Genomic DNA, 25,901 nt, shown 5'->3' with positions numbered 1-25,901 from the left:
TACACTTTATCTCTTACATCTCTGTCAGGTTGTTCATCTATGAATTTGAAGCATAGATATCTATCCCGCGCATGTGAAACTGCGCACAATCGATCACCAACACCTTTTTTTATGCTTAAAATGATTAAAAACATTGATTATATATATCCGCAACATGAAATCATATCCATCGCTAGTTGGCTCAAGAACACTTAGAATATTATTGAAACGTGTATGAACTGTGGAGTACATTCGAGCACAAATAGTAATGCAGACCAAAACAATTGCTCACACATTATCAAAACTGTCGGCTAAACCTCTCGGATCACAAAACCAATCACCGAAACCGCTCGATCAAATCTGCACAATGATCAACCACACAAGTCGGCTTGTCCTAGACTAACGGACCGGAACCCGGTACTCAGAGGCTTGCATAATGCACACCAATCACCACCAGAGACCAAAACTCTGGAATAATATGTTCCAGACATCCATCTACCTTCCTTCAGATCAACAACATAAAATGGTAACCTGAAACGAAATCCCGACATAAATACTAAACACTGTCAGATGCTTTGTCCTAGGCTTGCCGAACTTAAGCAAATTACCAATAAAACTTCCGATATGATCAAATGAAGTTATGCGAATGGGATCACGGACTTGGGTTGCCATCAGTGACAACATCTGATAACCTGTGCAGTGTCCCTTGCAAATAGAATATGTATTTGGTATTTACCAATAAATAGTAATTCTTGGTCAGTGCTAATAAGAAAAATAAAGGTCTTGCATTTGAATATGTATGGTTTTAAACAAAAAAGAACAAAGTACTTCTTGCATCATCAATTTTAGATTATATTTAACGAGATGAATTTTGTAAAGGAGAAAGAAAAAAAAACTGGAAGACATAAGCCTATAATTAAATTAAATTTGGCACAAATTTTACAGCACATTTGAGATTTAATTTGTAACGTATTTTGAAAGGAAGTAAATACCTTATAAAATCTGGAGGAGTAAGTCCATAAGATGCTCCTAAAAGAAGATCGTGCAAAAACTATTTGATATCTTCCGGTTTATGTTCAATAGTTTTAAAAGGGAGCATCGTTACATGTTTCATTAGAAAGATAAGCCTAAAACCAATGCAATTAATTTTATTATCGCATTATGACAACAACTTGCCAATTATTTGGCATGTAAATGGTAATGAAAAATCTATCCCACAATGCGAGTGTGTCTTGAAATGTTTGCAAGATCGCATTTTCTTGTTGAGAGGCAAAGTTGAAATGAACTCATCTTTAAGTCCTTTTTTCATTTGAAGCAAACATAAAGTGAGTGTGTTGGAGCACACTTAGGTTATAACTCACTCATGTTATAATTCACTCAAATGATTATGCACTTGCGTTATGTTTATTAGGGTACGAAGAAATGGCATGGTAACCTTTTAGTTACCCATCTTTTTGAAATTACCCATTACATGTAAGGGATGTAAATCACTATTTGTATTATTCGTGTTAACTTTTCCCTAGTGAAAATGTTTAATTGATCTTGTATTGTGTCATTCACTTGGTATAAGATATGAAGCTGCATGGTATCGTATTCTCATGTTGTAAGCACAACTTGAATCATTAATATACATTGAATTATATATATTTAAAGAGGTTCATATTTTTTTAGATAGTTAAAATTCCCTTGCACATTTCAACCTAACATTTCTCACAATTTCATCAATTCACATCATAATCCTTTACCAGATATTCACTAACTAACGAAAAACAATATTTAATTCTTTAGACCATCTTTCCTCACATATTAATTAGGAAAATCATACTTGTTTAATTAATTGAGATAGCTCCCCATCATAATTAGTTAATTAAATCATGTTTAAATGTTTACATTAACATTCCTTCATCACTAAGTAATTAGATGATTTATTCTATCTATTTAATTAGGGTAAGGCGCGTTCATCTCCTCATTTTAAGAATAAAATAATGCATTTCTACCTCAACACTGAAATGCAAAACACAATCTTTCACACATCCACACTCAATTCAAGTTCAATATTGATTATCCTCCTGTGAGGGACCCAGACGTGTGTAAATGTCCTCTCTCCATGCGAGACAAGTTTATCTCAACCCTTCATTTCACGATTTGATCGCCTTCATCCAATTACATTCTCTTCGGGCCTCAACTTTATTGCATCTCATTTCGCAATTACAATAAAGCTATTATCACTTACATTCACTTGATCTAATCATATACTCCATATTTGAATACTACTTATCCTTTCCCACATACAAGAAAATCCTAGACTCCAATCTAAGACATGATCTCTACCATCCATATCTTGACAAACTATCCAAATCTAGAGGTGCTTCAAAGATCGTTATTTTACTTGTCTATGGTCAAACAAGGTGGCATACATATCAACATTTTCATTATAACTAGGGATTGAGTATCTTCGGATTCTCAAATGAATGTAAAAGATAAATTAATTAATTAAATTCATTAGTGTGTAAAATAATACATCTAACTTCTCGAACTCTCATCATATTAATTGATATCTACTCATCTATTGTACCATTTTAAAAACGGAAAACTTAGTAATAACCATTGATATATTAAAGATTAGACATGGTCTCTATATTTTATTTTAAATTTTCTTTAATACATATTATAATTATTTAAATTTAAATTACTTATTATAAATAATTGAAATGCAAATGGAAAGAAATTGCCATGTTCATAGATAATATTCATTTGCTTGCCTACGCACATCTGAAGATATTCATTGTCCAGCTACAACATCGTATGAATTCTAATGAGAGTGGAGCGAGGAAGCTTCCAGAACAATAGTAAAACATTCAAAACGTGTGATGAGGATCCGCTCAATGTGATAAAGTGAGTCGGTAGGTACCTAGTAAAGTCCAAATGCTTTGGTAATTTTAACTGGTTTGTTGTTGTGGCGAATCTTTTGTTTTCTGTGCCTGCTTCGAAAGTCAGTCAATGAGAAAGGGCACGTTACTTTGACTAAACAATCAAAATCAGTTCACAAGAAAGATTAGTAATAGAGCTCTTGCAATTCACTCTATAAATACCATACATACATCTTCTCATACACAACACCACACCGAACGAACGAAGGCAAGCATTTCGAAGAAGAGTTTTTGTAGAAATCTTGAGATAAAGAGAAGAGAAGAGAAGATGGTGGCAGGAAGTTTCAGCATTGAAATAGAGTCTCCAGTGGAGGCAAAAAGGCTGTGGAAAGCAACTGTGGACACCCACAACTTATTGCCAAAGCAAGCACCAGGCCTCATATCGGGCATCACACTTGTTCAAGGTGATGGAGGAGTTGGTACCATTCGACACGTTAATTTCACTCCTGGTAAGTAACATTTAGGTTTGGTTTCACTATTCTAAACTTGCATCATGTTTAAGTTGTACGTCCCATTTTAACAGCTGAAGATATTGTTTTTCGATGAAGTTTTGAATCATAAGAACCAGAGACATTGTTACTAATAATACGATATGAAATTGTAATTGCTATTGCAGCCAACAAAGATTTTAGCTATATGAAAGAGAAAGTGGACTTAGTTGACGAGGCCAACCTGGTTTATGGTTACAGCCTTGTGGAAGGAGGAATGTTGGGGGAAAAGGTAGCGTCAGTAAGCCACAAGATTAAATACACCCCTAAACAAGGGGGGTAATGGTGGATGCATTACCACATTTACCTGCAACTACGATAGCCTACCTGGTGTTCCCCAGGATGAAGCCAAAATTGAGGAGATCAAGGCCAACAACACTGGTTTGTTCAAGCAGGTGGAGGAATATCTTATCGCCAATCCCACTTTATACTGCTAAATGGAGTATCAAGATCTCAATGGCAGCAGTGTCAGTGTCACTTAATAATATCTCACACTGATGATGATAACAGGGAGGGTTGCACTATTTGTCAATGGCAGTTGTGCCACTTAGATATACTTCAATAGGAAGATGTATGTCCTAGGCCTGTTAGCTGGGTCTAACTGTAAAGCTTTCTCACTTTCTCAATGTTGGCTTACATTTTGGGTTTCCAATTTCAGCCTCCTCGCAATTGATTAGAAAAAAAACTTTGTGTTTTTGCTGTAATAATGAGCTAAAGGTCGATGCTTTCTTTTAAGTGTTCAATTATGGTTTTACAATTTTGAAATAACTGTCAATCGAGCACTGTCATGGAGGTTAACTACCTTTCGATATAGAATGGAATGGTGATTTCTTCTCTGCTATTTTCATGGAAGCTTCTTTCCGGTAGAGATGCATTGTCCTTCTTTATTAAAATGCAGATTGTCTTGTGGGATTGTATTTTATTTGCTTCTCGACGAAAAATTGAACATAGAATTTTTGTTATCATTGTATAAAAGTGTTAATTGTTCATTGATGTTTTGTATCTATATTTGAAAATTGCCTCAACATACATACCTACATAAACATGAGAAATCTTAACACTAGTGTGATGTTTGATTTGCAAAACTAATTCCACAAAGATAAAATGTTCAGTTCTCTTCATTGATAGATGAAGAAAAAACCATGCAAAGTTGTTAAATATTTCATTCATCTGTAAGGAATTTACGCAAAGGCTTTCTCTGTAAAAGTTTTGGAACCTTTGTTTTCCATTGTATAGATCTTTCTAATACACTCTTTGACAATAGCTCCTGCAACTAAAAGAAAATATAGCCAAAATTAAAACATTTATTTTCTATACCACATAATCATGAATAGTTTCTCGTACATAGAATTTTTGTTACCATTATATAAATAATTAACTGTTCGCACTATAATAATATTCTACCCAACCTTTGAGCATGCGTTATTATTAATACACACGTCAGAATTGATTTGTGAATTCATTACAATACTTTGGAATCATTGATATTTTTTAATCTACATTTGAAAATTGTATGCACATACCTACATCAACATGAGAAATATTACGAGTGTGAAATTTGATTCGCAAAGATAATCTCACCAAGGTAATTTTTTATCATAAAATATTCATAACATTTATATTGAAATGAAAAAAAAAAAGAAACAAAAGGTTAAAAGGAGATGGAGAACAACGACGGCGCTAGGGTTTCAAACATAGGCGGTGTTGTAGAAGCTGTTGAGGAAGGAGAGGGAGACGGTGAGAACGATGGAGATGGCCCTAGTTGTTGGGTCGTTTCCTGGTGCCTCTCCCTTCTGTTTTCTTTATGCATCCCTTCGATGCCATGTGGGGGATTTTTTTGTGCCCCATTTTTGTCTGGACGGGTGTTTTACATGTGGTAGTTGTGGGAGCTTTCCCTATTCCGTGTAGATTTGTTGGTGCCATTTCTCAGACTGCTTGCCCTAAGGCTTTTTTTTTGTGCTTGGTTTTGGTGTTGCGTGGTACGTGGGGATTTTGTCCTCTTTTTTAGGTACTCCCCGTACCTCTTTTTGGACAATGCGTTGGTGGTTGGTGAAAGGTGGGAGCGACGAGAGCGATGTTGGAATGCTTGTGGCTGAGGATGTCGAAGTTGCGAGAGACTTCGCCCTTTTCTGTGTGGTCTCTTTTTCTGCTCCTATGGCCGTTCTGGGTGCTTGATGATTTGTACTGATTATAGTGAGGCTATTGAGGGTTTCTTCCTTCGGTTTTGGTATTTGTTTTGTGAATTTGACCCCAAGTTCTAGAATCTTTGTTTCTAATTATTTTTTTATGAAGATATTTCTTGTTTTCTTTGGCGTGTTTGTGGCCTGGTTGCCTTCTGGGCCCGTTTTCACTATTGGATATTGGGTAAGGGGTTTTGATCTTCTTCTGCTCACTCGTGGATATCCTATCGAGGTGATGTTCCTTTTGAGTTTATCTTTTTAGGCTTCCCAAAGCTCAAGGAAGTGGGTCTCCATGGTTTTCTTGTCTATCATGTTTTAGAGTCGCTTCCTGGTGAATGTTTTGTCTCTCCCTTTCTCTCGATCTTTGTTTCTCCTATTGAGGTGGAGAACCCTTGGTTGGACTGGGTTATGTATCTCTATTGGCTTCCTTGGTTCTCTTCTACTCTTTTTTTTTTGGGGTGAAGCTATCTCCTATAGAAGTGGAGATGTAGGATGCAGGTGATTTTGAGAGGTACTACATGGTTGGATTCCCTGCTTAGTTTTAGTTGCTCCTATGTAGGTGGAGATCTTGGACTTTGGAGGGATCTTCTATTTGTTTGATGGTTAAGGGTGCCATTGCAAAACCCTTTGTGATGGTTTGGGGATCCTATCAGAACCATTTGTTCTTTCTTTTCTGTATGTGTTTGGCTATCTGGAAGAGCAAGTGTTTCCCTTACTTCAAAGGTTATGGGAGCCTTTTCAAAACCTAGTCACCTAGTTGTTTTTTATATGTTATCTTCTCATTTCACTGGGTCTTGAGGTTATGGGAGCCTTGCCAAAACCCAAGTTTCAGGTCTTCGTTCCTCTAGGAGTCTCCTATTTATCGACTTCTAGACCTTGAGGTTGTTCAAGCCAAATCTTTGATGCCCAATTGAGGTTATTTAGCTGATGGTTGGTCGTTGTTAATCTTTATTATATTTTTTGAAGTGTTACATCTTGGGGTTTCGGATACCTGCTGATTCAAGAAGATGTCTCTAATCATTGGTACTATTCTAGGCACACTACTGTTTTCTTTTCTTCTTCATGTATTTGTGTTATTCACTAATCTTTTTCTTGGAGCTTACTCTACATCCATTAGGCCGAGTCAATTGATTTTGTGAGCCTTCTATTGACTTGCGTGTATTCCACAACTCTATTATTTTCTTTTTCTTTTCGTCTCTTGAAGTTTTCTTGTTTTCTTCAAGAGTCATATTAATCTTTTTTACCTCAAATTCCAAGGCGATTTTCTTGGTCTATTACGATGATAAGCCATTTAGTGGAATGTTGCCCTAAAGCTCAACATTTAGCATTTGGATCTCCATGCCTTGTGCTTGATATTGATTGCATAACTTATTGGAAGTATCTTTGGTCCACTTTGGTTAGACTACAAGGGCTACATTCCCACCCTCTCGATCAAACCTAGGGATGAAGATGGATAGTGCAAGTTTATGAAGGAAGGGGTCTAAATTGGAATAAAGCTTATGTGATCTTTTAAGTTTTGACAAATTATTGCGAAGGATGCAAAAGAATTTGAATATTTTATCCCAAAAATTGAATGTCTACTGCCTCAATCTAGCTCTCTATATTATATGAAAATATAAAATATGTATAAAAGATGTTTATATTCTTATAGAATTGAGACTCTATTATTTCTATGAATATAAGCTCGGTTGTCCTTCAACAAATCAAAAAATATTTTAAATCCCTTTGGGATCGAGGGGCTCCTACCATGTATGCATAGAAAGTGGCATATCCATATGTGCCACCAGACTGCCCACAAAAGCAGTTACAATCTTCGAAGTAATGGAAAATTCCAAACTGGGCATGGTTCAGATTTGCTCCTAAAAAATATTAAACGAAAAAATACCAACATTAAATAGTTTAATAAACTACATGAATTTATGTGTGATGCGAGTAGATTTGGTTATACACCGTATATTGTGTATGATTTTTTTCTGAAGAAAAAGTGTATGGATGGATTAGGCTATTGCAATTCTGGCTCTTAGGTCCTACCTCAAGATCTCACCAGAGGGAGATTTGGGGATGGAATCCACAAAATAAACGTTTATAACCTCTCATCGTAGATCACTTATATCGTAACAAAATATTTTATTTCTTGTTCGCTGATAGCTTCTTCCTGGGATCTTACTGCATATGCCACCGAAACCTCTCCTACAGCTTCGTTCTTCTGAGTCCATCAAACAAACCGGATTACTTTAGTATAATGAAACGAATTTTATTTGTTCTACATCAAATAATTACATAATTCATGGCATGACCAAAGATCACTTACTGCACCACCACGACACCCCATTTTAAAGACTCCAATGAAAGTGGTCATGCCCTCATACACTGAAAAATGACAGCGATGATGGTTATATGGATAAGGTGAGTTTGAATTTTCCTTTCCCATGGTTTAAAATCGTACAAGAAAATGTAATCTATTGATGAGAAACAATTATGGCACGATACAGATTCTGTGGGGGCTCCCCACATAGAATAGTTTGTTGGCTAATTATTTAATCCCATCTCATTTGAGATGCCATTGAATGATGAGTAGTTCGATAGGGAGAAGCTAACAAGCTCACACAATTAAGGATATATGAAGCAACACTACATGTAAATCATGGCATTAGTCTCTGGAATTTAAACGCCACCTACTATTCGCTCACTGATGGCCCAATAGGGAGAAGTTGTGAGGCTGACAAATATTGTATAGTTTAAGATCGTGCCATGTAAAAATTTGTGATAAGAATTCAAAAGGTCCTAGATAAAATGTTGTAGTCAATCAACCAAGGGATCAAAATCTCGAGGATTTAAAAACAAAATTAAACTTAAAAAAAAATTCATGATGGTCAACAACAGGTATACTGTAGTTTTGGTGACCTGTGATGGATTATTTGTTTGCAAAGAAAGAATAGAAACATGAAATTAACCTTTAGAGGAGGGTAATGTATAATTGTTTTTACAGATCTTTAGACAATTACATAAACTTAATAGAAGTGAGCATAAATAGCATGCGATGCCACAACAAAGTGATTTACGTGGGGAAAGGTCTTTAGAGAGAAAAACCCCACACCCCGAAAGCCACCCAATATATTATTAAAGTATCGACAATAGATTACAATATAATTACAGAGCAAGCTTCTCACAGGAGTATCACCAATTGAGATCCTGAGGTAACTCAACAGCTATCACGCCCTAATTATACATCACACTAAATAGTTGTAATACAATTCCGTTATAATATAGGTTTCCTTCTAGAGGGAAGAAAAGAACACCGAGTATGGACTGCTAGATCTATGACCTATTGCTAAACACTCAAGATTCGAAATTATTTTAATCAAGTTTCCACAATCCATTAGTTAATTATCATCCCGTTTTCTAAAGTTTGATTGTGTCTTTGTTTTTTGCATCAATATTTCGGATCACACTCTGTGATCCATCACCAGATGTATGAGAGTGTCAAGAGATGTATGGGATTGTCACGATCAATTTTTTTACATATCTTGGCAGTCTCATACATCCTGATGATGGATCATAGAGTGTCATCTGAAACCAAGATTTACAATAACGACTGATACATAAAATGCGGCTTTATCAATTATCAAGAGTTCTAGAATTGCTTCCATAGCACACAAAATGCACCGGTAGGAAAAATCGAGCATTCCTTATCCAACACTCTAAATGTACTTGAACGCTTCTCTTTTATTCACCCATCTAAATGCATCGTTAGAATGTTCAACACTCTGAATGCACCAGTACGATATTCAACACTCTAAGCACACCAATACAATTTTCCTAACAAATCTTCCACTTGTTGAATGCCTTTCAAGAGGGACGAGAGGGGTTCCAACATCATTATTTAATCACTAGGGGCTGAGAGCCCCATAGACTCCGAACACCATCTGAACTTCTCTATGCTCATAGCTTTAGTTAAAGAATCTCCAACATTGATCAAAGTCTCCACTTTAACCAACTTCACCCTACGATTCTCGACTATATCCATGATAAAGTCATGCTAAACATCAATGTGCTTGGTCCCGACATGAAATGTCACGTTCTTATCTAGACATATCGCACTTTGACAATCGCAATAAATTATCCATACACCTTGTCTTATTTCAATGTCTGAATACAATCCATTAAGACAAACGACTTATTTACAAGAGCGAGTAGCTACCATATACTCTGCTTCAGTAGTAGAAAAGGCAACCACATCCCATCTCTTACTTGTCAGACTAATTGCACCACCAGATAAAGTAAACACAAAAGCACCATTGGATATTCTGCTTTCAACATCACTTGCCTAGTCTGAATCCACATAACCATGAACATCAATGGAAATCTTGTCTCATACCAAATTACCATGATAAAACAAAGAATATTTTGGGGTGCCCTCCAAATATCTGAAGACCTTTTCAATTGCATCCCAATGAATTCTGCCAGCATTAGACATATATCTCCAAAGAACTCCCACTGCTTAGGAAATGTCCGATCTAGTACAGACCATATCATACATCAATCTTCAAACTGCGCTCTGGTAAGGCACTCTGCTCATGTCTTCCATCTTTGATGGGGATGCAGGGCAATATGAAAATGGAGAATTTTATTCCAACTGTAAAAGGAACACATAATGGTATAGAGTGGTGCATGTTGAACCTCTGTAAGATTGAATTGGCATACTTAATCTAGCCTAGCCATAACTTTTTGTTCACTCTATCTCTTGTAATCTCCATCCCAAGAATGTGTTTTTTCGTACCAAGATCTTTCATTTCAATTTTAGCAACAAGCTGAGACTTTAGTTCTGAAATCATACCTTTCCCTTTACCAATGAATGACATATCGTCAACATATAATGCAATGCACAGGAAATGATCACCATCAAAGTTATAATAAACATAGTGATATGACTTATAACCCTCAAAACCCAAACTCAAAACACATGTATAAAATTTTGGGTACCACATTCTAAGACGAGGTTCGAGGCCAAACAAATAATTCTTCAATTTTCCAACCAAATTACTTTTACCTTTTATCACGCAATGCTCTTGCTGCATGTCATATGAATTTCCTCCTGAAAATCATCATGAAGGGATGTAGTTTTCACATCCATTTGCTCAACCTTTAAATTATAAGCATCAGCGGTAGAAAGAAAAAATATAATGGCTTTTATTTTCATAAGAGGAGAAAATATCTCACCATAACCAATTCCCTCAACCTCACAGTAACCATTCGTAACCAAGCGTTCTTTATAATTCTCAATACCTCCATTTGAACCAATCTTTTTCTTGAAATCCACTTACAACCGATGGGTTTTCATCCTTCAAGAAATGGTACAAGATCCCATGCATCATTCCTTTTCAAAGCCACCATTTCATCATCAATAATAACCTTCCAAGATTCTTCATCATTCATACCTAATCCCTCTTCTAGAGATGTAGGTTCATCCACATTAGTATTCAAAGAAATAAGAAACTGCAAACACTAGGTCAACACCTTTCAGATGGTTGTCTGTGGCTTGTAGACCTTAACACAAGCTTGGTTGGTTGTCTATGTCTATGTTTTCCATCTTAAAAATAAAAACGTCTTTTTAGCTACTAATCAATACATTTTTAGAAAACTTAATTGATGTGTCTCCAAACCATTTTATGCACCGATTCCTATTTTGAAAAGAGAAACTTGATTATTTTAAACACAAAGCATGAAAGAAAATAACATACATGTAAAAATTTTCATGATTTGAAATGTAAAATACAATAGAATAGTTTTGATTAATAAAAGAAAGAGAGGGCCTATACCCATTTACATAACCAGGAGGAGCTCACAAGAAGTGAAACCCCCAGACACCAAAAAAGGGAACACCCCTTTTTTGAGAAGCAATCCAGAAGAAAAAAGAACCCAAAAGGCGGGAACAAGGGTCCCAAACTCTTAGCAGACTTACACTCTCACATTCTATAAAAAGAGGGGTTTTGGAGAGCACCCCAAACCATAATCCTAAACGAAAACCCTTGCATTGGCCAAAAAATAAAGAAAATAAAAAAGTAATAGATTGTAAAAAACTAGCAGAGTGTTTTGGAAGGCACCCCACAACCTAAAAGGAACACCTAGCCATTCCTGTAGAGCAAAAAACAATCTTGAATGGACTAGCCCAAACATGTTCAAAGGCACCTTGATGGAACACCTGATATCATAAATAAAAAGGGAGAAAATATCAGAGAGAAGGATAACTCGGGAAGAGACCATAGCCAGAAACCGAAAGAATTGGAAAAAAAGAGATCCTAGAACCTACCGTTTGCACAAGATCCTAAAGGAAAGCGACAAAGCCATAAACCATGGGGAAGTAGGGAGTGAAAGTAGAAGTCCCCAATGAATAAAACAACCTCTAGAAGCAACAAGGATCCAACATTATAGAAGAATAACGAAGAATAGAGCCTTCTTTGATTAGGCACCCGCAAGGTATCCGGGGCCCACAACATCCATTCTAGTTCCACCCACCGCAGCATGAGGAAACTCTTTGCCAAAGGAAAATGTGCCTTTACGAACAACAAAGACAACGTGCTACCAACTCACAACATAAAAATAATCCTTGAAGAACACAACACCTTCAAGGCCAACCACCAAAAAGTTACTAGAAGGTGAGAGTCAAATAAAACTTCCAAACCCCGAACCAAGTAGGAAAGAAGGATTGAGAGACAACAACACAAAAATAAGAAAGAAGAAGCCCTTCCTAATGAATCCCTAGCATCAAAAGACACCACCATCTAAAGAAAACAACCGCCCTTCGTAGGACCAAAAGCACATAATAGAGGAGTCCACGACACAGAGAAGTAGCAACCTGCTAAGTTGATATTGTAGGGTAATGTACATCCCCCATGATTTTCAACACCTACTACGTTGGTCTTCGATTCTCTTTTTCCATCCTTCTTCATTATTTCCACGAAGCTTGAGAGAAGTAGCAAATCTTCCACTTGGGTCTAATTTTTAGATGGTGTACTACATTTTTCCTCTGTTCACTTATCTTTTGTATAAGCTGACGCGCTTCACTTTGTAGATGATGATAGATATTAAGGGCTATAAGAATACTTATTTGGTGAATTCTCCCAGAAATCATACTAATACAACGTAGGAAGAAATTACGCCACAGTCTTAGTTGTCATAGTAGTTCAGGTTCGGGCTTTGCTCCCCAATATCAAAACTATAGCTTCTCTTTAATATTATCCATTTCCTATAATATCAATTTATACACATGCCTAATGTATTGTTAAAAAAAAAAAAAAATTAAAAAAATCATGTTTCAACAATCACCTTTGTATGATGTTTTAATCATTTTTTTAAAAAAATCTAATAATATTCTTAAATATATTAGAAATTTCAACCACTTTATTAAGGGTATTCCCTAAAAGAATTCAAATTGGTTGAATATTATTGACAATAATGTCACACAAAATATAATAATAATAATTAGACTAATAATTTAATATCAATTGTAGAAGATTTTGATTCATTATATTTTTAATCATTTAAGGATTTTTTTATGACTTATTCTATTAATGATATCATTGTCTTCATTTTCAATGCTACTTATTGAATGCACTTTGTCTTATTTAAATACAGATAAATAATTATTTATTTATTGATAATAGAGAGTAGACTGAATTACAAAACAATTAAATTTGTGTCAACAATTCATGCCAGCCTTCTAAGTATGTATCCACATCAGAGAGTATGTAAAGATTAGGGTATTGACATATGGGTTTATACAAAATACCGGTCAACATATACAAAAAGATTATACAGTCCTAAACCGTGATATATGCGAAACATATACAGGCCTATGCAGCTAAAGAGGCATATACAAAAGACTATCCAACTATATACATCCATAATGAGATAAATTTGTGCTAGATCCAAGCAGTCCATTCGAAGGGGCCTTCTATCCAAACCAACCTCCGACCATCCAACATTCCGACAGAGTGTACCATTTGCCGGCAAACCAGCTGTCCATTTCCTATGATTTTCTCCATAAGAGCATCCATGATTCCAGAGAAATTATAAAGGGGGTTCTTTCTGCATTCATTCTCCCCCAGGTATAGCCATGAGAGAGCTCACAGATAAATATTATTGTATGCCCATCAGTAAGGAACCTACAAAATTTCTCCTTATTCAGCTTGATAACCATAGTAACCTGCGAGAAGATAGAATGAAACCCGAGTCTACGAAAAGACTCAATAAGGGCCCTTTCTTCCCCTTGAAATATTTCTATATTCCTAATTCTCCATAGATGCCAAAGAATTTCACAAGATAACACATTCCAAAAAAGATTAGTGTCTTTCTTAATGCCTTTAATAAATCCAGTAACAACATCAAGTATGTTAATATACATCGGTTTAATCAAACAAAAAATAAGCCAAACTTCCTTACTAATAATACAGTCAAAGAAGATATGTCTACTGGAATCCTTAACTTTACAAATATTATAAAGATCTTCTTTACTATAATCAAATCTAATAGGCAGCTTATCAAGCATTAACAACCATCTAAAAGTTTTCTTTTTAGGAGCCAGAGGAGAGCTCCAAAGAGCCTTAAATATTTTGCCCCATTGAGCAGGTGATAATTCCGAGTACCAAATAATATTAACATGATTAAGAATATCAACATTATATGATATAGTTTTATAGATAGAAATTAATTTCACATTACAGAGTGGGCTGCCATCAGCCCATGAGAAGGATACAAACCTGTCTTCATTCACATTGCATCTTTTAGGAAGCTGCAAGAGATCACATGCATTGTACATAATGTCTTATGGTCTTTTATTAGACAAAGGAAGCTGATATTTGCTGGAAAGACCATCCCATGAGATGAGAGCACCATTAACAATAATATCTTTAAGACAACAAATACCTTTGTTGGCCCATTTCTTGGCCGAACATCCTTGAGTGAGATCGAGGGGTTTACCATTGTGGGCTAAGTTCCACCAGATTGATCATTCCCCACAGACTTGGTTATCGGGACTGATCCAATTTTTGCGAATACTAAACCTAACGCTCTCCCATGCCTTCCAAATAGATTTAAAGACAACAGAGCCTGTGGTAGAGACTGAGAAGGTTCCAGCTAAAAGGTCACTAATAGGAAGGGATTTCAAGGATTTAGCCTTCTTGGGAACACCCAGTCTGACGTTGTTCCGAATGAGTACTTTCCAAGGTTCATTGCCTTCCAATGAATGGAAGATCCATTTAGCAACAAGTGCAGTCCCTTGCACTTTAAGATCCTAAACATCTAGTCCTCCAATAGTCTTGTCCATACAACAGCAATTCCATTTGACTGAGTGAGGTTTTCTTTGACCTCTACCATCGGACCACAAAAAATATCTGATTATCTTCTACAACTCATTGATTTGATAATTAGTAAACATCCATACAGAGGCATAGTAGATACTATAGGCTAACATAATCTTTTGCCAAACTTGTACTCTCCCGGCCAGCGAGAGGTAGTGTTTGTTCAATTTGGTAAGTTTGCTGTCAATCTTGACCTTAATACATACCCACATATCTTTGAGGCAAGGAGAGATTGTGAAAGGAATCCCGAGGTATCTGAAAATTGTGTTAGGTCCTCCCCATTGAAACCCATAGGTGGAGAGACAATTTGGTGGCCCCTCAGACTAACTGAGTATAGTAGATTTGGTTTGGGAAATATTTTCCCCTGAAGCATCACAGAACAAGGTGAGCTTGGGAGATAAAGCACTCAAGTTTTCCTTGGACAGTTCAAAGAAAAGTGTAGTGTCATCTGCAAACTGAATGTTAAGCAATTTAGAATTATTCAAAAGGGAGATCCCTCTAACCCTTGGGGAGAGAGAGTTATCCCTGAGAAGGTAAAACAGAGCGTCAGAGGATATTACAAAGAGAGTAGGGTATAGTGGGCACCCTTGCCGAATAGATCTACTAAGCTTGAAGGGCTACAAGATCAACCCATTAACTTCTACCTGGGAATGAGCATCCCTAAGGAGTACCTGAACATATTGAGAGAAAACCTCAGGGAAACCAAAAGATTTAAGCATCATGGAAATAAAGATCCATTAAATCCTATTGTAAGCCTTTCCAAAGTCCAATAGAAACATGACCACCTTTTGATCCGAAAGTCTAGCCAACTCCATAGCCTCACAACTGGTAATGAGGTTCTCCAAGGTGTATCTCCCTTTAATAAATGCAGTCTGAGTGATACAAATAAACTTAGGAAGGATAGTTTCAAGTCTAATAGCAATCATCTTCGCAAGGATCTTAAAGGATACATTAAGTAGTGTAATAGGACGCGACTTTTTGATAAGAGCCTTCTCCCCTTCTTTAGACAAGTTTGATATGGCCTCTATTAATGTCAGCACCCAGAGACCCTGTCTTAGTAGATTCCTTATATACCTCTAGTAAGTTATCCACAATCCAGCTAATATTAGCCTTATAGAACTCATTGGTAAGCCCATCCGGACCGAGGGCTTTACCATTATGCAAATATTTGATGGCTCCTTTTATTTCCTCACCGGAGAGAGGCCTACTAAGAGTCTTACCTTCTTGAAGAGAGAGAAGCTTGGGGAAAAGAGTCCGACATTTGTCTTTAGCAAGCATGGATGCAGGAGAATCCTCTTAGGAGAACAACATCTTGTAAAAGAAAGAGTTCATCCATGATCTCTTATTATTCAGAGACTTCCCTGCTGTCCACCCACAACATTTCTATCTTCTCCTTGAACTGTTTTTGGTTAACAAGGTTGAAGAAGAATTTACATCCTTTATCTCCTTGAGACAACCACAACATCCTACCTCTAGTCCTGGCTACCATGGCTCTAACATGCTGAAATTTCCCGAGTTTATCTCTAGCCACTCCCACCAAGTGGGTAAGATGTGAACTGTTGGGGTCTCTTTGAATGTCTTACTCTGCCTTATGCATATCAAAGGAGAGGATAAGCTCCATCTGTCTAGCATCCTTGGCCTACTTCTTACCAATGGTACAAAGAACCTTCTGCTAGTCAGACATTGAGGTATTCCACCTATTAATATTAGAGATATCTTGAGAATCCCATTTATTGAACAATCTTACAATATGAATAGCACCCAAAACATCATGGTCCTACAATAATTTACTGTTAAGGATGAATTTGCCACCACTTTTGTTATCCGTCTTGTTAGAACTTCTGAAAACAATATTGGCAAAAATGGGGTGAGGGTCAGATACAGAAGAAGGCCTCACAATCATCGGGCACCCTTGTTGATCCGGGACAAAGGATAAGGCATCCTTGTTGGTTTAGAATCTGTCCAATCTAGAGAAAATCCCGTTTCTAGCTTTTTGATAATTGCACCAGGTAAACCATATTCCCTTATAGGGTTGTTTTAAACCTTCCAAGGGGTCAAAGAGTCTCTTAATGCTTTTCAGTCTTACCCAATCTAACTTCTCTTCCCCTTTCCACTCAACATTGGCTCCCCCTAACTTATCTTCCTTGTGTTCAACCATGTTAAAGTTTCCCCCAAGGACCTAGGGGATATCTGGAAGTGATGCAAGCCATTTCCAGAGGTCAGATCTATCCCTATAATCATTGAGAGTGTACATAGTGCAAAGCCCAAAGGAAGAGTCACCATGCTCGAAGGTGATCCATACAACCCTATTGCAGGAAGAAATTATGCTAGAGTCTTAGTTCTCATAGTAGTTGGTTTGAGCTTTGCTCCCCATTATCAAAACTACAGCTTCTCTTTAATATTATCCATTTCCTATTATATCAAATTATATACATGCCTAATGCATTGTCCCAAAGAAAGCAAGAATTAATTACTAAACCACTCCCATTTGACTCCCATTTGGCAAGAATTAAGATCCTAAAGGCCTAGTCCTCCAATAGTCTTTTCCATACAAAACCACTCCCATTTGACTGAGTGTTCTTTTCTTTGACCTCTACCATCGGACCACAAAAAATCTCTGATTATCTTCTGCAACTCGTTGATTTGATAATTACTAAACATCCATATAGAGGCATAGTAGATACTATAGGATGACATAATCTTTTGACAAACTTGTACTGTCCCAGCCAGTGAGAGGTACTGTTTGTTCCATTTGGTAAGTTTGGTGTCAATCTTGCCCTTAATCCACACCCACATATCTTTGAGGCAAGGAGAGATTGCGAAAGAAATCCCCAAGTATCTGAAAATTGTGTGAGGTCATCCCCATTGAAACCCATAGGTGGAGAGCCAATTTGGTGGTCACTCAGACTAATTGGGTATAGTAGATTTGGTTTGGGAAATCTTTGCCCGTGAAGCATCACAAAACAAGGTGAGCTTGGGAGATAAAGCACTCAAGTTTTCCTAGGAAAGTTCAAAGAAAAGTGCAGAGTCATCTGCAAACTGAATGTTAAGCAATTTAGACTTATTCGAAAGGGAGATCCCTCTAACCCTTGGGGAGAGAGAGTTATCCCTAAGAAGGTAAAATAGAGCATCAGAGGCTATTACAAAGAGAGCAAGGGATAGAGGGTACCCTTGCCGAATAGATGTACTAAGCTTGAAGGGCTACGAGATCAACCCTTTAACTTCTACCTAGGAATGAGCATCCCTAAGGAGTACCTGAACATATTGAGAGAAAACCTCACGGAAACCAAAAGCTTTAAGCATCATGGAAATAAAGCTCCATTCAATCCTATCGTAAGCCTTTCCAAAGTCCAAAAGAAAAATGGCCACCTTTTGATCCGAAAGTCTAGCCCACTCCATAGCCTCCCAACTGGTAATGAGGTTCTCCAAGGTGTATCTCCCTTTAATAAATGCAGTCTGAGTGATACAAATAAACTCAGGAAGGATATTTTCAAGTCTAATAGAAATCATCTTCATAAGGATCTTATAGGATACATTAAGTAGTGTAATAGGATGCGAATTTTTGATAAGAGCCTTGTCCCCTTCTTTAGATAAGTTTGATAAGGCCTCTATTAATGTCAGCACCCAGAGACCCTGTCTTAGTAGCTTCCTTATATACCTCTAGTAAGTCATCCACAATCCAGCTAATATTAGCCTTATAGAACTCATTGGTAAGCCCATCCGGACCGAGGGCTTTATCATTATGCAAATATTTGATGGCTCCTTTGATCTCCTCAACCGAGAAAGGCCTACTAAGAGTCTTACCTTCTTGAAGAGAGAGAAGCTTAGGTAAAAGAGTCCGACATTGGTCTCTAGCAAGCATGGATGCGGGAGAATCCTCTGAGGAGAACAATATCTTGTAAAGAAAAGAATTCATCCATGATCTCTTCTTCTTGAGAGACTTCCCTGCTGTCCACCCACAACTTTTCTATCTTCTCCTTGAACTGTTTCTGGTTAAGAAGGTTGAAGAAGAATTTAGATCCTTTATCTCCTTGAGACAACCACGACATCCTACCTCTAGTCCTGGCTCCCATGGCTCGAACATGCTGAAGTTTCCCGAGTTTATCTCTAGCCACAACCACCAAGTGGGTAAGATGTGAATTGTTGGGGTCTCTTTGAATGTCTTACTCTGCCTTATGCATATTAGAGGAGAGGATTAGCTCCAGCTGTCTAGCATCCTTGGCCTTTTCTTACCAATGTTACAAAGAACCTTCTGCTAGTTAGACACCGAGGTATTCCGACTAGTAATATTAGAGATATCTTGAGAATCCCATTTATTGAACAATCTCGCAATATGAATGGTAGCCGAAACATCATGGTATTGTAATAATTTACTGTTAAGGATGAATTTGCCACCACTTTTGTTATCCGTCTTGTTAGAACTTCTGAAGACAATATTGGCAAAAATGGGGTGATGGCCAGATAGGGAAGAAGGCCTCACAATCATGGGGCACCCTTGTTGATCCAGGACAAAGGATAAGGCATCCTTGTCGGTGTAGAATCTGTCCAATCTAGAGAAAATCCCGTTTCTAGCTTTTTGATAATTGCACCACGTAAACCATATGCCCTTATACGCTTGTTTTAAACCTTCCAAGGGGTCAAAGAGTCTCTTAATGCTTTTCAATCATACCCAATCTAACTTCTCTTCCTCTTTCCACTCAACATTGGCCCCCCCTAACTTATCTTCCTTGTGTTCAACCATGTTAAAGTCTCCCCCAAGGATCCAAGGGATATCTGGAAGGGATGAAAGCCATTGCCAGAGGTCAGATCTATCCCTATAAACATTGGGAGTGTACATAGTGTAGAGCCGAAAGGAAGAATCACCATGCTCAAAGGTGACCCATACAACCCTATTGCAGGAAGAAATTATGCTAGAGTCTTAGTTCTCATAGTAGTTCTGGTTTGAGCTTTGCTCCCCAATATCAAAACTATAGCTTCTCTTTAATATTATCCATTTCCTATTATATCAAATTATATACACGCCTAATGCATTGTCCCAAAGAAAGCAATAATTAAAAAATTCATGTTTCAACAATCACCTTTGTATGATCTTTTAATCAGTTATTTTTTAAATCTAATAATATTCTAAAAGATATTAGAAATTTCAACCACTTTATTGCGGGTATTCACTAAAAGAATTCAAATTGGTTGAATATTATAGACAATAATGTCACACAAAATATAATAATGTTAATTAGACTAATAATTTAATTTAATTTGTAGAAGATTTTGATTCATTATATTTTTAATCATTTAAGGAATTTTTTATGACTTATTCTATTAATGATATAATTGTCTTCATTTTCAATGCTACTTATTGAATGCACTTTGTCTTATTTAAATACATATAATTAAAATATTTATAAATTTAAATTATTATTTGAATTTTCTTTACGAAATAAAATGAATCTATAAAGTAAATAATACATGGGATAATTAATTTGAAGCACAATGAAAATTTGGTAGGATGGATTCGTTCTTTGATTTGCAATTTTTTTTACAAGAACACTAATATGATCAAATCGAGGTTATGCACGATCTACTACTGTATTTATATCTAGAATATGTTGGAATGAAGGAACATTGAGGGGGGAGCGGGTGGGTGGATCAGTGTTCTGCAAACTTTGATATTATTAATCTGTTCCTTTAACCATTTAATGCATTTAATCAAAATAAACATGCAAGAACATAAAATGAACAAACACAACACCATAGTACAAGGATTTTATATGTGGAAGCCGTGTTAGGGGAAAATCCACGGTAGGGATGAACCCACAAAATGAGTATACTCAAATAAAGGTTTCACAATGGCAATGCACATGCATTTAGGCATACTGCTTAGAGCTCACTTCTCAAAAGGAGGGTCATTGCCTAAAAAATCATTAACAAAAGATAACTGAAATGTCCGAACTGAAGAACAACATCTACAAATTCCCAAGTAGAGTTTCGTTTAATTACGAAACACTGATTTCTTACACTTTATCTCTTACTTCTCTGTCAGGTTGTTCATCTATGAATTTGAAGCATAGATATCTATCCCGCGCATGTGAAACTGCGCACAATCGATCACCAACACCTTTTTTTATGCTTAAAATGATTACAAACATTGATTATATATATCCGCAACATGAAATCATATCCATCTCTAGTTGGCTCAAGAACACTTAGAATATTATTGAAACGTGTATGAACTGTGGACTACATTCGAGCACAAATAGTAATGCGGACCAAAACAATTGCTCACACATTATCAAAACTGTCGGCTAAACCTCTCGGATCACAAAACCAATCACCAAAACCGCTCGATCAAATTTGCACAACGATCAACTACACAAGTCGGCTTGTCCTAGACTGACGGACCGAAACCCGGTACTCAGAGGCTTGCATAATGCACACCAATCACCACCAGAGACCAAAACTCTGGAATAATATGTTCCAGACATCCATCTACCTTCCTTCAGATCCACAACATAAAATGGTAACCTGAAACGAAATCCCGACATAAATACTGAACACTGTCAGATGCTTTGTCCTAGGCTTGCCGAACTTAAGCAAATTACCAATAAAACTTCCGATATGATCAAATGAAGTTATGCGAATGGGATCACGGACTTGGGTTGCCATCAGTGACAACACCTGATAACCTGTGCAGTGTCCCTTGCAAATAGAATATGTATTTGGTATTTACCAATAAATAGTAATTCTTGGTCAGTGCTAATAAGAAAAATAAAGGTCTTGCATTTGAATATGTATGGTTTTAAACAAAAAAGAACAAAGTACTTCTTGCATCATCAATTTTAGATTATATTTAACGAGATGACTTTTGTAAAGGAGAAAGAAAAAAAAACTGGAAGACATAAGCCTATAATTAAATTAAATTTGGCACAAATTTTACAGCACATTTGAGATTTAATTTGTAACGTATTTTGAAAGGAAGTAAATACCTTATAAAATCTGGAGGAGTAAGTCCATAAGATGCTCCTGAAAGAAGATCGTGCAAAAACTATTTGATATCTTCCGGTTTATGTTCAATAGTTTTAAAAGGGAGCATCGTTACATGTTTCATTAGAAAGATAAGCCTAAAACCAATGCAATTAATTTTATTATCGCATTATGACAACAACTTGCCAATTATTTGGCATGTAAATGGTAATGAAAAATCTATCCCACAATGCGAGTGTGTCTTGAAATGTTTGCAAGATCGCATTTTCTTGTTGAGAGGCAAAGTTGAAATGAACTCATCTTTAAGTCCTTTTTTCATTTGAAGCAAACATAAAGTGAGTGTGTTGGAGCACACTTAGGTTATAACTCACTCATGTTATAATTCACTCAAATGATTATGCACTTGCGTTATGTTTATTAGGGTACGAAGAAATGGCATGGTAACCTTTTAGTTACCCATCTTTTTGAAATTACCCATTACATGTAAGGGATGTAAATCACTATTTGTATTATTCGTGTTAACTTTTCCCTAGTGAAAATGTTTAATTGATCTTGTATTGTGTCATTCACTTGGTATAAGATATGAAGCTGCATGGTATCGTATTCTCATGTTGTAAGCACAAGTTGAATCATTAATATACATTGAATTATATATATTTAAAGAGGTTCATATTTTTTTAGATAGTTAAAATTCCCTTGCACATTTCAACCTAACATTTCTCACAATTTCATCAATTCACATCATAATCCTTTACCAGATATTCACTAACTAACGAAAAACAATATTTAATTCTTTAGACCATCTTTCCTCACATATTAATTAGGAAAATCATACTTGTTTAATTAATTGAGATAGCTCCCCATCATAATTAGTTAATTAAATCATGTTTAAATGTTTACATTAACATTCCTTCATCACTAAGTAATTAGATGATTTATTCTATCTATTTAATTAGGGTAAGGCGCGTTCATCTCCTCATTTTAAGAATAAAATAATGCATTTCTACCTCAACACTGAAATGCAAAACACAATCTTTCACACATCCACACTCAATTCAAGTTCAATATTGATTATCCTCCTGTGAGGGACCCAGACGTGTGTAAATGTCCTCTCTCCATGCGAGACAAGTTTATCTCAACCCTTCATTTCACGATTTGATCGCCTTCATCCAATTACATTCTCTTCGGGCCTCAACTTTATTGCATCTCATTTCGCAATTACAATAAAGCTATTATCACTTACATTCACTTGATCTAATCATATACTCCATATTTGAATACTACTTATCCTTTCCCACATACAAGAAAATCCTAGACTCCAATCTAAGACATGATCTCTACCATCCATATCTTGACAAACTATCCAAATCTAGAGGTGCTTCAAAGATCGTTATTTTACTTGTCTATGGTCAAACAAGGTGGCATACATATCAACATTTTCATTATAACTAGGGATTGAGTATCTTGGGATTCTCAAATGAATGTAAAAGATAAATTAATTAATTAAATTCATTAGTGTGTAAAATAATACATCTAACTTCTCGAACTCTCATCATATTAATTGATATCTACTCATCTATTGTACCATTTTAAAAACGGAAAACTTAGTAATAACCATTGATATATTAAAGATTAGACATGGTCTCTATATTTTATTTTAAATTTTCTTTAATACATATTATAATTATTTAAATTTAAATTACTTATTATAAATAATTGAAATGCAAATGGAAAGAAATTGCCATGTTCATAGATAATATTCATTTGCTTGCCTACGCACATCTGAAGATATTCATTGTCCAGCTACAACATCGTATGAATTCTAATGAGAGTGGAGCGAGGAAGCTTCCAGAACAATAGTAAAACATTCAAAACGTGTGATGAGGATCCGCTCAATGTGATAAAGTGAGTCGGTAGGTACCTAGTAAAGTCCAAATGCTTTGGTAATTTTAACTGGTTTGTTGTTGTGGCGAATCTTTTGTTTTCTGTGCCTGCTTCGAAAGTCAGTCAATGAGAAAGGGCACGTTACTTTGACTAAACAATCAAAATCAGTTCACAAGAAAGATTAGTAATAGAGCTCTTGCAATTCACTCTATAAATACCATACATACATCTTCTCATACACAACACCACACCGAACGAACGAAGGCAAGCATTTCGAAGAAGAGTTTTTGTAGAAATCTTGAGATAAAGAGAAGAGAAGAGAAGATGGTGGCAGGAAGTTTCAGCATTGAAATAGAGTCTCCAGTGGAGGCAAAAAGGCTGTGGAAAGCAACTGTGGACACCCACAACTTATTGCCAAAGCAAGCACCAGGCCTCATATCGGGCATCACACTTGTTCAAGGTGATGGAGGAGTTGGTACCATTCGACACGTTAATTTCACTCCTGGTAAGTAACATTTAGGTTTGGTTTCACTATTCTAAACTTGCATCATGTTTAAGTTGTACGTCCCATTTTAACAGCTGAAGATATTGTTTTTCGATGAAGTTTTGAATCATAAGAACCAGAGACATTGTTACTAATAATACGATATGAAATTGTAATTGCTATTGCAGCCAACAAAGATTTTAGCTATATGAAAGAGAAAGTGGACTTAGTTGACGAGGCCAACCTGGTTTATGGTTACAGCCTTGTGGAAGGAGGAATGTTGGGGGAAAAGGTAGCGTCAGTAAGCCACAAGATTAAATACACCCCTAAACCAGGGGGTAATGGTGGATGCATTACCACATTTACCTGCAACTACGATAGCCTACCTGGTGTTCCCCAGGATGAAGCCAAAATTGAGGAGATCAAGGCCAACAACACTGGTTTGTTCAAGCAGGTGGAGGAATATCTTATCGCCAATCCCACTTTATACTGCTAAATGGAGTATCAAGATCTCAATGGCAGCAGTGTCAGTGTCACTTAATAATATCTCACACTGATGATGATAACAGGGAGGGTTGCACTATTTGTCAATGGCAGTTGTGCCACTTAGATATACTTCAATAGGAAGATGTATGTCCTAGGCCTGTTAGCTGGGTCTAACTGTAAAGCTTTCTCACTTTCTCAATGTTGGCTTACATTTTGGGTTTCCAATTTCAGCCTCCTCGCAATTGATTAGAAAAAAAACTTTGTGTTTTTGCTGTAATAATGAGCTAAAGGTCGATGCTTTCTTTTAAGTGTTCAATTATGGTTTTACAATTTTGAAATAACTGTCAATCGAGCACTGTCATGGAGGTTAACTACCTTTCGATATAGAATGGAATGGTGATTTCTTCTCTGCTATTTTCATGGAAGCTTCTTTCCGGTAGAGATGCATTGTCCTTCTTTATTAAAATGCAGATTGTCTTGTGGGATTGTATTTTATTTGCTTCTCGACGAAAAATTGAACATAGAATTTTTGTTATCATTGTATAAAAGTGTTAATTGTTCATTGATGTTTTGTATCTATATTTGAAAATTGCCTCAACATACATACCTACATAAACATGAGAAATCTTAACACTAGTGTGATGTTTGATTTGCAAAACTAATTCCACAAAGATAAAATGTTCAGTTCTCTTCATTGATAGATGAAGAAAAAACCATGCAAAGTTGTTAAATATTTCATTCATCTGTAAGGAATTTACGCAAAGGCTTTCTCTGTAAAAGTTTTGGAACCTTTGTTTTCCATTGTATAGATCTTTCTAATACACTCTTTGACAATAGCTCCTGCAACTAAAAGAAAATATAGCCAAAATTAAAACATTTATTTTCTATACCACATAATCATGAATAGTTTCTCGTACATAGAATTTTTGTTACCATTATATAAATAATTAACTGTTCGCACTATAATAATATTCTACCCAACCTTTGAGCATGCGTTATTATTAATACACACGTCAGAATTGATTTGTGAATTCATTACAATACTTTGGAATCATTGATATTTTTTAATCTACATTTGAAAATTGTATGCACATACCTACATCAACACGAGAAATATTACGAGTGTGAAA

The 25,901-nt window shown here is 36.1% G+C and overlaps 1 protein-coding gene and 1 pseudogene across 1 annotated transcript; both read left to right on the top strand.

Moving 5' to 3' along the window:
- Positions 1 to 3,111: 3,111 nt before the first annotated feature.
- LOC131858242 (pathogenesis-related protein 1-like) lies at positions 3,112 to 4,024 on the top strand (annotated as a pseudogene).
- A 20,035-nt stretch (positions 4,025 to 24,059) lies between these two features.
- On the top strand, positions 24,060 to 24,971 carry LOC131071840 (pathogenesis-related protein 1-like). The gene is made up of 2 exons (XM_058007799.2): positions 24,060 to 24,306; positions 24,474 to 24,971. Exons 1-2 carry the CDS (start codon positions 24,126 to 24,128, stop codon positions 24,779 to 24,781), a joined length of 489 nt encoding a protein of 162 aa, XP_057863782.2. The 5' UTR covers positions 24,060 to 24,125; the 3' UTR covers positions 24,782 to 24,971.
- Positions 24,972 to 25,901: the final 930 nt, after the last annotated feature.

The sequence above is a fragment of the Cryptomeria japonica genome, chromosome 9, assembly GCF_030272615.1.
Source record: "Cryptomeria japonica chromosome 9, Sugi_1.0, whole genome shotgun sequence".
Taxonomy (NCBI): Eukaryota; Viridiplantae; Streptophyta; class Pinopsida; order Cupressales; family Cupressaceae; genus Cryptomeria; species Cryptomeria japonica.
Note: the sequence above shows the minus strand (reverse complement) of the source record. Positions and strands in the feature narration are given on the sequence as shown.

Excerpts from the sequence above, each read along its gene's own strand:
- LOC131071840 (XM_058007799.2), top strand. The coding sequence starts at position 24,126 with ATGGTGGCAGGAAGTTTCAGCATTGAAATAGAGTCTCCAGTGGAGGCA. Across the intron at positions 24,307-24,473 it reads ACACGTTAATTTCACTCCTG|CCAACAAAGATTTTAGCTAT; the intron begins GTAAGTAACATT and ends TTGCTATTGCAG.